Source organism: Saccostrea cucullata, unplaced genomic scaffold (genome assembly GCF_032062105.1).
Source record: "Saccostrea cucullata isolate Sc308-1 unplaced genomic scaffold, CSIRO_AGI_Scuc_v1 ctg1690, whole genome shotgun sequence".
NCBI lineage: Eukaryota > Metazoa > Mollusca > Bivalvia > Ostreida > Ostreidae > Saccostrea > Saccostrea cuccullata.
This window is the reverse complement of record NW_026938776.1, coordinates 47,479-61,376: the sequence shown is the minus strand read 5'-3', so window position 1 is coordinate 61,376 and position 13,898 is coordinate 47,479. Positions and strand designations below refer to the sequence as shown.

General features: G+C 35.1%; 1 protein-coding gene across 1 annotated transcript in view; it reads left to right on the top strand.

Annotated features, from left to right (window-relative positions):
- Window positions 1–13,898, top strand: part of LOC134251233 (uncharacterized) — a 33,310-nt gene that overhangs the window by 13,015 nt on the left and 6,397 nt on the right. Inside the window, exons 3-11 of the mRNA XM_062733619.1 lie at window positions 887–2,841; window positions 5,407–5,490; window positions 5,919–6,020; window positions 6,366–7,194; window positions 7,783–7,916; window positions 10,634–10,782; window positions 11,066–11,168; window positions 11,407–11,483; window positions 13,466–13,672. Of these exons, the coding sequence (XP_062589603.1) occupies window positions 918–2,841; window positions 5,407–5,490; window positions 5,919–6,020; window positions 6,366–7,194; window positions 7,783–7,916; window positions 10,634–10,782; window positions 11,066–11,168; window positions 11,407–11,483; window positions 13,466–13,672 (3,609 nt within the window). The 5' untranslated portion in view covers window positions 887–917. The remainder of the gene's footprint in view (window positions 1–886; window positions 2,842–5,406; window positions 5,491–5,918; window positions 6,021–6,365; window positions 7,195–7,782; window positions 7,917–10,633; window positions 10,783–11,065; window positions 11,169–11,406; window positions 11,484–13,465; window positions 13,673–13,898) is intronic.

Here is a 13,898-nt window from a genome sequence, read left to right as displayed (position 1 = left end):
CATATAATCCAAGCATTTCATCAGCACTGTGTTGTATCAATTTAATCTAATTACATACAGGCTAAATAATCAGCTGACTTCACTTAATAGGTTTGTGTATTGGGATTAGGAATCTATCACTGTCGTGTTTGGAAATTCAGAAAGGTTTACAAAATCACGAATTTAATTCCACATGGTATCTTCAAGCCTTGATGAAGATACATTGTGCAGTTTATACCTTTGACCTGAAAAATATTTTTACTAGATAATACAGTTCTTTTTTCCTTTTTTTAATGATTTTGTGATTCACAAGAGGCCAGGCTCCTTTACACTCGATTGCCTTACATCTCATTGTTTGTGTTACTTATTTAAAGTTTACTTTCGCCTCTCCCCTCACATGTTTCAATTTTGTTTATGGTTTAGGATGGTCTTAGGTTAAAGGAGAGTGCTAAATGGTGACTATTTGTTTTCTTGTATTCATTTTTTGTTTTTTGTTTTTTAGAAATTTGTTTTAGCAGTATGAATGCAATGTAAATCCACCTTTTTCCATGGCAGCAATTTTTACATCTTATCTTTAAATTTGTAAAGTGCATAGTGTATTGAGGAAATTAATGTTATACACATCAAAGTGAATGAGTAAAACGTAGTTTCATCCTTAAAAGCAAGACACCTAACACTGACTACTCTGGTGGTCCCAAGGATATTGTACATCACTAGCTATTGTAAACAATGGCTTAAATCATCCCACTGTAGATTATAGAGGAATGAAAATTTTTTGCTCTGACTCTAAGACTGGTGGGTTCCAAACATATTAACAAAAGAAAAATACATTGACTGACAGTGCCTTCCAGTTTATGAATGTTATATCTTGATGTTTTGTTATATGTTGCTTTTTTTTTCTTTTCAGGTCCAATGTAGTCGTATTAGGCTGTCCCTAAATGGCAGCACGGGGACCGCCAGAAGATGAAGACGACAAGAATCACGAGAGATTGTACGTTAAGGTTCAGCGGGAAGAACGCAAACTTATCCCCCCTGTCCAGCTAGCTAGACAAGAGATCAGAATGACCTATCTGCCCTCGGATCAACCACTGCCATGCATCATCACTACCTCATCATCCTCCGAGGGCAGACGACAGGAAACGGAAGGAATCGTGGGTATGGAAGTCAGTCCACTGGGATCGCAAAGCAAGGTCCGAGTGCCAAAGATGGCTGGTCCCCATGGAAGCCCAATTGCTACTTCGACTGTCATGGAGATGTCTTCATCTGTGATGGCATCATCCAGCAGACAGGCAAAAATGGAAGTGAAGTCTTCTAGCAAGTCATCCCAGCAAGAGGAACTTCTCAATGCTCAAGTGTTGGAATTTTTTGAAGAACACGGCAAGAATATTCAAGAACAACAGCAACACCAGCAGCAAACACAAGCTTTAGTTCCTCATTTTCAGCAACACAAACGATCTCCAAGTCCCAGTGCAGTCAGACAAAGCATTGGGCTGGATCATCTTGATAATCTAGTCAAATTAATGGAACAGCTATCAACCTTAAGGGATGAAAATCTCAAACTGAAGAAAAAATGTGATTACTTGGAAAGTACCAAACACCTTTTACAGATTAAAAGTGCTGTGGAATCCGAAATTGGATACTTAACACAAGGAGGCTCAAATTCACTTCCAAAGCCTAAATCCAAGTCAAAAAGTGTAGTAAGAGTCAAAACAAGACAAAGACTTCCCAGTGCTGAGGATGCTCAATGTTTGGAAAGGTTGGAGGTGCATTCAGAAAGCAGCATAAAGAGACCTAAGGCAGTTCCTCTCAGTAAACGAAGCTTCTCTACTGGTTCTATAGACATTCCATCTGATATCATGGAACAGTCAGGAGAGGAAGAGATCTCAGAAAAAATGTTAAGTTTATCCACAAACAAAAACAGGAGAAGTAGCCGCTGCAGCAGTAAAGCTTCCAAGTCTCCAACAACCAAACGCAAAGCAAAGACTTCCAACTGGTCCAAAATTATAAAAGTCATTACAAGGCAAAAGGCACCAGAACCATATACATTAAGTTTGAAAGGCAGTAGGAAATCCCAGCAAGGCAGGCCACATAGCAAGGAGCTGACTGTGCCTATTTCTGCTGTTGATGGCAGATCTGTAGACAGTGGAGTAGGCAGTGGCCTGGAGGCAGACGGCACAGAGGCACAACGAAAATCCACTTCCTCTGGAGAACCTATGAGTCCCCCTCCTTTCACCAAAGAGGAGCTAAAGCAAAAGGAAGAGTTGGATCTAACATCAGATATTTGGATGGGGCCTCCAGAGTGGATTAAAAAACATGAGGATGAATTTTCCGCAGTGACATCTGACCAAAGTGAAAAGGAAATTATAATTCTTAAATCTAATGACAGCAAAGATGATTCAGATTATCTTCTTCAAGTTCCGATCACACGCAGGAAATCGAGTCCGTCCTTGCTGGACCACAGCGACCGTGAGGAAGATTCCTCGGATGAGGAGGAGGAAGACTTCACTCCTCTGAGGAGATCCTCAAGTTACAAAGTACCGTCTACTCAAGAAAACTCAGACATCAAAGACGTAGTGGACTCACCAAAACTGATCAAGAAAACCCATAAAACACCACTAGGAAAAGTGGGAAAGATCTTCCATGTGCGCAAAGACAGTATAAAGAAGCAGTTAATTAAAAAACAAAGACATCTAGGAGAGGATTTAGACATGGATTTGGAAGGAGAAGATGAGGGTCCTATTGGAAGGTCAACACCTAAAACCTCCCCCTCAGTTTTAAGGCAGAGGACCCTGGAGCTAGCAGAGTCCCCACCCTCTAAAGCTTCAACAAGTCATGGAACTATCGATGTCTCAGCATTGATGGGTGAGTTAATCAGTTTATTTTTCACCTATTTACTTGAATTCACATAAAATGTTTTGGACCATTTATGGATATCCCGTAGAAATCAGTTTGTAGCTGTCCATTTTGTCTGTTGAGGTGCATCAACACTAAAATTTTCATCATCCATTTCCTATACTATTATCATTTTGTAGTTTAGTTAAAGGTAAGAATTCAGGGTAGATTTATAACTTTGAAAAATAAATGGTCAAAGAGAAACAACTGATGATATTTTTAATGGAAAAGATAATACTGTAGCCTCAATGAGTTCCTTTGTCTGTTGTAAAAGATTCATATCTTAATAGTTAATGGTGTCTTTATCTTTTGTATTAAGATTAACGCCTTTGCCTGCAAGTATATATCTATTTTGTTGTTCACATGAATTCACTAAATGTTCAATGGTTATTTTTCCATGTTTATACATGCTTCAGTGTGGTTGAAATAAATGTATTAAATTGGTTCATAAAAACTTCAAGGTAGTAAAATGATTTCATTACTGTCATATGTACAGGAACATACAAGCAACTGATTATGTTTAACATGTAGTTGGATCAATATTCATAAGTATAGCTGTTACATTATATTTATAAGAAAAAATATTGTTTAAATAATACCAGTATGTAAATTTGGTATATTTTTTAAAGGATAATAATATTCATTTCATATGATTAAATCTTTTCAGTTGTCTGCTAAAATCTATAAACTTTTCAGTATGTCTCAGGCACGGGTCCAGGAAATTTTTCCAGGGGGGTCCACTCCAGTGCAAAAAAAAATTCAAACAGGGATTTGTTGACAAGCCAAAAAAAACGTTATCTCGCCAAAGCATGAAAATCCTATTTTGTTTGGGAAGGGGGGGGGGGGGGGGGAAGTAGTCATTGACTTTCAAATCTTCTTCATACCTATGACTTTCCATACCAACTTAACCATATCCAAGTTTTTGAGGGGGGTCTGCATTTCTTAGGGGGTGGGTCCAAGGAAACTTTTTACTTGGTTTCGTATATATATTAAGTAACTCTGCAAATTCCAGAGGGGGGGTAGGATATGTGTCTCATCTATGCTTTAAAGACTTCAAAACTAATTTGGACAATTTCTTAAATCTTATATAATTGAATTCTTGATTTGATGAGGAAGCATTATACATTTAGTAAAAATGATTTTCCAGAAGAAAGATGCTTTGTGCTTCTATACAGCTGAATATTTCAATCAATACAATTCAATCTGACATTAATTTGAAGGGGAAGCGTGAATTTCAGTAATTAATTAAAAACATTTTCAATCAAATCGTAATCATATAATTCTAGAACCAATAATGGAGAGCCACCCTGCAAAACCATAGAACATTGGTCTATTGATTGGTTTGATTTGGATCAACCTTGATTTGCCTTTATTTCAAGTCGATAATGAAATAACATATTTGCAAAAAGGCTTACTGAACTTTTAAGGGAATGGAAGCATTTAGGCGTAAAGAAATGTAATGAAGAAAAAATAATCAATTTTTGAAATTTGAACATGATGGCAAGAAAGCAGGCATCCTGATTATCAGATGTCCAAATCAGAACTTGGCTTGCAGAATGTTTCTGTATCATAAATTTTTGCGCACATATTGAGTATTGTTGCCGAGTAATGACCAATTTTAGAGGGAAAAAACAAATCCGCAGTCGATAAAAGTCACAAATTTCCTTTGCTATCAGCAGACTATGTCTGCACTGATGTGAGCGAAAGCTATACAGTGTATGTATTGTGTTTAAAAGCAATTGGGGTACAATGTTGGGATTTTTTCGGAAATTCTGTCACAATCCTTGCAAAGGTAATTTTTTATGATCCTGTTTGACAAAAATAAATTTAGTTATGTATATAAAAGAGTTAACGAAGTTAAAATTGTTAAAAGATCAATGTTTGTCACCATTTTTCAATTAAAATTAAATTAGCATCAAAATCCACAATGACCTCAGTAATTAAGTTAACATTTCTTGTTGAATAAATAAAATACAGAAAAACTCGGCTATAACAAAATTATGGATATAGCGAAGTATTTGAAATCATTAGTCAAATCCTCAAAATTTTTGTGTAAAATTTTACAGATGTAATGATCTTTGGTAGAGCAGACTTAGGAATATAGCAAACTAATTTTGTATCCCCTAGAAATTAAGTTTAATAAATAACATGAATAAAGAGTAATTAACAGTAACATACTGGTAAGTACCATAAACAGTATTGTTGAATATACATGAATATCTGAAATCTCAGTGGCCTTTTGGATAATGTTCACAGACAGAACAAATGAAATTTTAGCCAAGGGTTACCAATCAATTTAAAAGCAACATGTACATGCAATCTATTCTAATTTGAAGATTTGGTATATGAATGGAAAATTCTAAGTATCCTGATTTAATTTTGTTATCTAAGATTTTATTTTAGGTATCCCATATTTTTCAGTTTTTGTCCATAAATTAAATATCTTGAACAATATTCAATTGGAGCAAGCGTGCATACTCAATTGCCTGTAAATATTTTCTTTTTTATATGTAAAAACTACTGCCAATATTTCAGGTAATGTGTCAGATGATTTTTCTAAGAAAATGAAAGAATGGAATGAACTGCAGACGACAAAGAGATTTTCAGCATCACAGAGAGGTGGGATAGCCCGATTTATTGCTTTTTTCTCCGTCATCCGCCATGATTTAGTATTGGCAAACTCGTGTTTCTCGGTGCTTTCATTTAGACTGTTTACTTTTCTTTACATTAAGAGAATAAAGAATTAAAAGCTCATGGTCATAATAAAAACAGAATTGATGACTTATACTCCCTAGATGTTTGCAGTTCTTAGCAAGAGCTGGGCTATTAATCTAAAAGCTGCGTAAAGAGTTTAATATGCATAAAAAAATTTATTTCCAATTTACCAATGGATAAAAAGCATGCCTCAGTAATAATGTTAGATAACTTTGTTTTATTTCACTTTTACCATAGTGAAATGAGCAGAAACTAAGTTTTCAGCCCCATTATTATCAGGCTTCACTGATAACAATATCGAGGTTTATTTTATATAATTTTAATTTGAACAGAAGGCGAAGGCATTGAAGCTTCAATCCCCGAGCAGATTGCCGCAGTGTCCCCAGAATTCCAGAAAAAAATGGACGAATGGGAAAGAACCAGGAGCATCAAATGTAAGTGTATTGCTGTACAGTATCTTGTAAACATTTGAAACCTAGCATATTTGAATATTTACAAATTGTGTGTGTATGAAATATTCTTGAAATCTGCAATAATCCTTTACTTGTAGAGTTACATTCACTTAAATATAAATGTTATAAATTTGATTAGATGTAAATACCCATATTGCAAGTTGAGTGAATAAAAGAAGCATCGATCTATTGCTAGAATTGACAGGAATTAATCTATGATCTAATATCAGCTTGCACTTAAAGTGTTGTTGTGCATTATAATATGATTTTGATTTGAATAGTTCAAATTCTCGTTAGCTAATTTTATATTTTTTTTCTCAATTATAGACAGCAGTGAAGATCATGACAAGTCGGCATCGCGAGAATCAAGAGAGGGATCCCCAGAAGCCTTCACTCCACCCGACTCCCTGTCCCAGCCAATCAACATCGAGGAAATTCAGAGAAAGCTCACCGACAGCTTCTCACGGAAAATGGAGGAGTGGGAAAAGCAGAAATACAAGGTTAGGGAGGGGAGTCCAGGCCTGATCCGAAGAAACAGTGGCGGAAAATCCATCACTCGAAAAGAGGAAAGACAGAAGAGTAGGAAAGTTAAGGAAGGGAAAGGAAAGCTGGAGAGACAGAGAGAAAGAGAGCTACAGAGGGTGGAAAAAGAACAACAGAAACTGGAGAAAGAAAAAATGAGATTAGAGAAAGAGAGACTAAAAGCCCTGGAGCGTGAGGCAAGGATAGAGAAAATGAAAGGAAGGCTTAGTCAATCGGATATGGATTCCAAATTCAAAAATCCAGTGCTCAGTCCCCTAGCAGAATACAAAGTTACTTCAGATTTTGCTAAAAAGTTACATCAGTGGGAATTAAAGAAAGGACCAGGATCTGTTTCCATGGCAACTTATCTTGAAACACAACAGAAAAGTCTAGGTCAAAGTCCAAGTCCTGATAGCTCATCAAAAAAGGAGAGTTTCTCAGTGGAGGACCAACAACAACCACAACCGGTTAGAAAACTTTCCAAAGGTCAAAAGCCACCACCTTTGACCCTCATGCCTTGCTCTGACTCACCAGATGAAGTGTCACCAGGTGCAAGGTCAAGGTCATCTTTGGACAGTTTTGAAGATGAGACCTCCATAACCACAGAGAGCATGACCGAGTCCAACATATCCAGGTAAAGTTCCGTTAATTGTTCTTGTCAGAAACTATTAAAACTCCCCTAATGCCAAGCTTTAACACACTGGCTCAGTAAATCAACAGAATTTGATGGACAATCGTAAACATGAGCATGGTTACTGGTGACACAGGTATTTACAGGTGACAGAGATGAAATTTCTCTGAAGCTTTTATTGCAGACCATTTATCCTGTGTGTGTCACTGCTGACCCAATAATACAGGCTATACATCTAACATATAGTAATGAGCAATTTGTGTATCCTATTAAGCAACAAGGCCACATACTTCATAACTACGTTCCATATCGCTAATATTATCATTGAAATTTGAGAAATAAGTAATGTTTATGAAGTTTTGGTGTTGAGTCAGAAAACATGAAGTAAATGGCAAGAGGTTGTCATTTAGATGAAGATAAAACCTTTGATTACTTACATTCTTGGATAGCAAATTCCAGCAAAGCATTTGGCACATAATGCCAAAAATATAATGGAGAATAAGATTGCTTCATTTCTGTGTATAGGTTTTTTTGTACTTTATGTGTAATGAACAATCACTGGTACAAGATTTTTGATTTGGCATGTTAAAGTCTGGAGAAAGCCAACGCTCGTTTGCTGGAGGAGTTGCAGGAGAAAGAGATGGAATACGCCAATCTACAGGAAGAGGTCCGCGACCTGAACGACAAACTGAACAAGGCCAGGATACAACATTCCACAGAGCTAGGTAAACTCTCCGCAGAGGTGCCACTAAATAGCAGGGAGAGTGTCTACACAAAAACAATAAAAACAAAAACAAAAAGCAAAAAAACATTTTTGTGTAGGAATTTGAAAGAAATTTTTATGAAAGAATTTTGTTTTGAAGTAAGCACTTCAGTAATATTCCCACACAAAGGAATTTATGATAAGGCCAATATGATTTTTAGAGTTTGGCAACTTTTAATTCAAGTAAAAAATTTTATTTTCTATATGAATTGTCTAAATGTTACAGCCCAGCACAATCTTAATCCAAAGCATCACTTGCAACCAATAACTTTAGTACTAATGTACGAATGGAACTGGAATAAGTCTTGTAGAATTAATGGTCTGGTGAAAAGAATTATCTGACAGTATTTTACCCATATGAAGTTTACACATACCTATGAATGCCATAAGTTTAAATATTGACAGTTATATAAAACATTGTTTTCTCAAAGAATAAGTGGTCGTGACTTCCAAATCTCTTAATCTTTGCAATATCCATGGTATTTGAGATATTGATATCAGTATTTGAGATAACAAAGTTCAACTACAAGGGCTGTTCAAAAATCGAAAATTATTGAGACGTGTATATTTTGCTTTCTAATTAACGTCTTTCGGTGAAATTTGCATATACGTTTGACATAAACTAAGAACTAATAAAAGCAAGAAACATTTTACAAATGTCAAATATTTTCTCTACAATGGTATATAAATGCGTCAAAAGTAGGGGTACCCGGAGCAGTCACAAAATCAGGTATTGGAAATATGCAACAACAATGTTCTAACTCTTGGTGGATCCATAATAAGAGCAAAAATAATTCCGTTTAAGTGTATAATTTTTAGGGATGTCAACAAATAATCGAACCACTATCGTTCATAAACCGAATTTCCTTTAACAAAAATGTGTTACCTTAAAGAAATTTTAAATTCAAAGTAATATCAAACAAACTTTGGTTCGTCCATTTTATTTATTTACAGATCAATGTTGTCGTAAGTAAAACTCAGGGCAAGGTATATTTTAAAATATGTCAGGATGGTAAAAAACAGTTAAAAGTATTATTAAGTTCCAACCTACAATTCCATAAGATCTGACTTAATGCAGCTTGTCATAAAGAATAATTAAACAGCTGTTATAGCTTGTAAATATGTGTAAATTGGGGGACAATTATATGAGCGTAATTAAATGTTTCTTTTTGTATATAATTATATATTGTTTGCACACAATCTCATAATTAGAATTTATCGCAAGCTCTCTGTTTTATTTATAAGAGGTAGGTTTTAATATTTCCCAGTCAAAGGTCACCAACACTACACGAATAGAAATGGCTTCAATTATAACGGGTACATGTACTATCATTATGAAAACAAAGGACAAATGTGAGCGTATGATATCCTGCATTTATATAAAATGAGAAGTCGATATCATTTTAAATTTTTACCTATTGACGTACACGATTAATTGTATACTACGAAAATGTTTACGATTCAGAAATCCGCATAATGGCGACAGACATAGGGTAGATAAATATTGTAGAACTAGTCTATAAAAGGCAAATAGTGAAATGACAAAAATTAGCTTAAATTGCAACGAATATTCGACTATCGTTCGACTAAAGCCTCCGACTATACGACTAAGGTGTCCGAATAAAATTGACATCCCTAATAATTTTTCAACTTTATTTCAAATTCATGTTGTGAAACTTTCATGTCATTGTCAGGTTGTGAAAGATCGTAAAAAAAATTAAGCACGGTAGAGAAATCTGCTAACCACAAAATTGATTTTGACGTCAAGGGCAAAGCAGCCAGCATACATAAAATTTGGTGTAGCTCTATGTAGAACTCTTTTCAAGGATGTGTTATAGTTTGTTATTTCATTGATATACATTCTTTTTTTTTTAAACAATTTCTTTAACCAGAGTAAAATTTACAGCCTTGGACGACCATGAGTTATTATGTACGGTATATCCTTAAGGTATTAAACCTGCGTTGCATAAATCGGCACTGCATGATTCTAAGTCATCCTTTCCCACAAATGAAAATTTTTCACTGAGGTAGCAACAGCATACAATTTTAAAGAATAGTTCAAGAAAAGAGACTGTTTGATTTTTGTAATGTTAGATGTAATTACAAAGAAAGACTGCTTACAAATGCGAAACCGTCTACGTTGTTAAATGACATAGCGATGCTGCTCCCGTCGATAGACATATGCATGTTTATTATTTCACCGAAACTTATCCAGTTATCATATGAATTAGAAATTTTGCATAAGTGTTTTATTCATTCTTTATAAAATGTTGATGAATTTTCATGAAATTATCTCTTTCCTCTATGGAGTAAATGTAATTGTCTCAATAATTTTCAAATAGCCCTCGTATATATCCTAACACTCCTGATTGAGAATGGGTATTAAAAATTGGTGGAGGTGAATTAGTTGAATATAACTTTTAATATACACCCATATATACAGTTGTTTAATATGGATTTGGTTATATAGAACAGCATCTTTGAATGTGTATATATATCTTATTAATAATTGGTATTTTGAATTCTTTATACATATCTTCTTTCTATCTCACTGTAGTTTATAAATGTATATCAATATTAATACAACCTTTCTATATAATCATATATTCATATAGCTAGCCTTAGTATATACCCATATATAACCGACACTAACCCACTAACCCCTCTTTCGTCCAACAGAACACTATAAAGAATGCCTTGCAGGTGGGAGCACCGTTCCCCCATTGTCCCCCTTTACAATGTCCAACCAGCTCACGGAACTCGAGAGCAAAATCCAGGAACTTAAAAGCTTCGGAGAAAACCTTGCCGTTACTCTGGAAAGTGCTGCGGTATGTCTCATCTGAAGAAATTATTACAGTATTACAAGCCTATAGGCCGCATGGATCAGGAAACATCTTTAGCTTAAGTCAAACTAAAATGTAGAAGTCAAGTTTAGGCAAAAATTTCAATATTGTTTTCAAAACTGCTTTACAAGAGTTGCTATCTGCAATGTATGAGATTAATTCTAGATTACACTTTGGAATCTTTTTCCTGATCCATGTCATTGCTAAATGACTTAGTATTCATCTGAAAAACAGTGGTGTTTCAATGATGAAAGACAATCTTTACTAGGTCTGTAAATGGCAGTCAATAGAGGGAGAGGAGAATGTGAACTCAAGACTGATGGACCTGCTGGAAAAGATGAGGCAAATGTTGATCCAAGCTTCACAATCAGGTAACTGCATCTTACTAAACTTTAATGTTCAATGAACTAACAATGTTTAAATCTCTAGACATGAACATGTATATGCACATTGGTATAGTAGGTTTTCTTGGCAAGCTACCATCAAAATACCAAAATAAGGCAAAAGTAGCACCCTCCTTAATGTTAAGTTGCTAGAATTTTCATAAAATATTTATTATATTTTAAAATGTTCTTTGTATGAAAAAATTTGTCTTCTTTTTGTTTGCAGAAGAAGTATACCAGAAATCCTCTGCTCTGCACAGTTTTGAGAAGCTCTACAGTCAAGCCATGCAGCTACAGGTGCAGGTAGAGCATGATTTGTGTGGCTTATTTTTGGCCCCTGATCTGTATGGCTAATTATGGGTCCCTGATTTGTGTGGCTTAAATTGGCCCCAATTTGTGTGGCTAATTTCGGCCCCTTATTTTGTTTGGCTTATTATGGCCCCTGGAATGTTTGGCTAATCATGGCCCTTGATTTGTGTGGCTTAATATTTTGGCCCCAATTTATGTGACTTATCATATTGCCCCTGATTTGTGCGACTTATTAATGCCCCGTTTTTGTGTGGCTCATTATGACCCCTGGAATGTTTGGATAATTATGGCCCCTGACTTGTGTGGCTTATTTTGGCCTCAATTTTTGTGACTTATCATACTGCCCCTAATTTGTGTGCCTTATTAAGGCCCCTGGTTTTGTGTGGCTTATTATGGCCCCTAGTTTGTGTGGCTAATTATGGCCCCTTATTTGTAAAGCTTATTTTAGGCCCTGATATGTGTGACACTTATTTTGGACCCCTGATTTGTATGGCTAATTATGGCCTCTGATTTGTGTGGCTTATAATGGCCCCCAGTTTGTGTAGCTTATTAATTGCCACTGTTTGTATGACTTATGGCCCCAATATGTATGACTAATTATGACCCTGATTTGTATGGTCCCTAATTTGCAACTGGCTCTGGGATATTGTGGCCTCTGATTTGTGTTTCCTTGGATAATTATGGACTTCTCAATTCTTGATTTGTGTGGACCATACTTTCTAAGACCATTTTACTTACTAACTGAGCTTTGAGATACAAGAGTCTATTACATGAAGGTCCCTTACTAAGTGCAATCCTGGTACTATAGCCCCTTATGTTGTGTGATTGTATCTTACTATGCCTGTTACATAGACAAGTGTGACAAATCTAGCTTTATCAGCTCAACACTGTTATATTGGTTGCAGATGCAAAATATGCTGCCTAGAGTGGAAGATTGCAGTGCAGACAAGTGTCTTGTATAGAAACTTGGCTATTAATTAGTGAGAGAATTTTGGTTGAAGTTATACATGTAACCTAGAAATGGCTGGTTCTAAGCTTTGTGAAACAATGGCTTTTTCTCCTATTCCCACTGATATTGTAAATTATGTCAAATTTGGTATCTGATCATTTATATTTGAGTATACTGTATCTGATGTGTCCAGTTAAAGTTCACAATTTTACAAATATTTGATTAAAATTTCAATTCAACATAGAATATCATTACATGTATTTAATAATTGTTGATCCAAAGATGACATAAGAATAATTTCTGATCCCAAAATGGCATTTTTTGTATTGTTAACGGTATTATCTTTAAATATTTGGTTATTTACCTCATCTGTAATCATAATTTCTGTAAGGAAACAAAAATCAATGATGTTTAATTGAATTAAGATTAGTTTCTTTTATTGTCCTTGAGGTCCGTGTGTTGAAACAAGAAATATGTTACATGGTTATTGACTTTGGTTAGCCTCAAACAAACCAGATTTCAGAAAAAAATCTCCCTTTTGATTTCAAAAACCTCTTCTCTTGAAGACCTCTTTTGTCTTTTACAAATATTTATCAACTAGGTCTTGAAGTTTCTCATTTGTCCATGTCAGGAATTGGACAGAGAGGACAATTGGTATCAATAACCATGTACTATAATTTTATGTGACTGATGTACTTTGGCAGCTATGTAGTGTTTCATTGATTGATCATCAAAAATGACTACATATACCAAAAAATGATAGATTTATCATTTATGGAAAAATGATTCTTATCTATCCTGTCATAGAATTTTACATTCAATATAAATGTTTACACAGGTACAAAAAAAATATTAAAAGACACTTTTATTGTCCAGGAAGAAAATTTGAAAATGATATCATCCTGTTTATGTAATTCAAATATCCATTTGAACTAAAAAAAAATTCTCATGGATAAACGTATGGTGATTATATTGCTCTTTTATAAGTGTAAAATTCCAAACATGAAGTTGCTAATGTTTGTTGCAGCTGAGCAACCTAAGGTTGAGTCAGATTGAGCGCAACAAGGAGATTATGTCCATGAAGAGGCAGCTATTGCTACAAGAGGCTAACAACCTGCTGCTACAAGCAGACATCACACGACGGGAGACGGAGCTACTACGCTACAAACAAGTGGCCAAGAAGAACCCGAGTCTGAAACGCTGGAACACGTATGGAGGCATGGAGGGCAGAGTTGTAAGTGTCATTCTGAGAGGTCAAAGTTCAAAAAAGATCATTTACCTTAAATATTTCATTAAAATGACAATCAAATGTCATCAAATTTCAAAAATCTAGTTGGAAAAAAGCACATTTAGGGTTTTTCACTGATTCAGGTAGTTGTTTTGATATGATTAACATCTTCATTTTTCAAAGTTTGATGTACATGTACATTGAGACAGCAATGTAATTCATGTTCAATGAT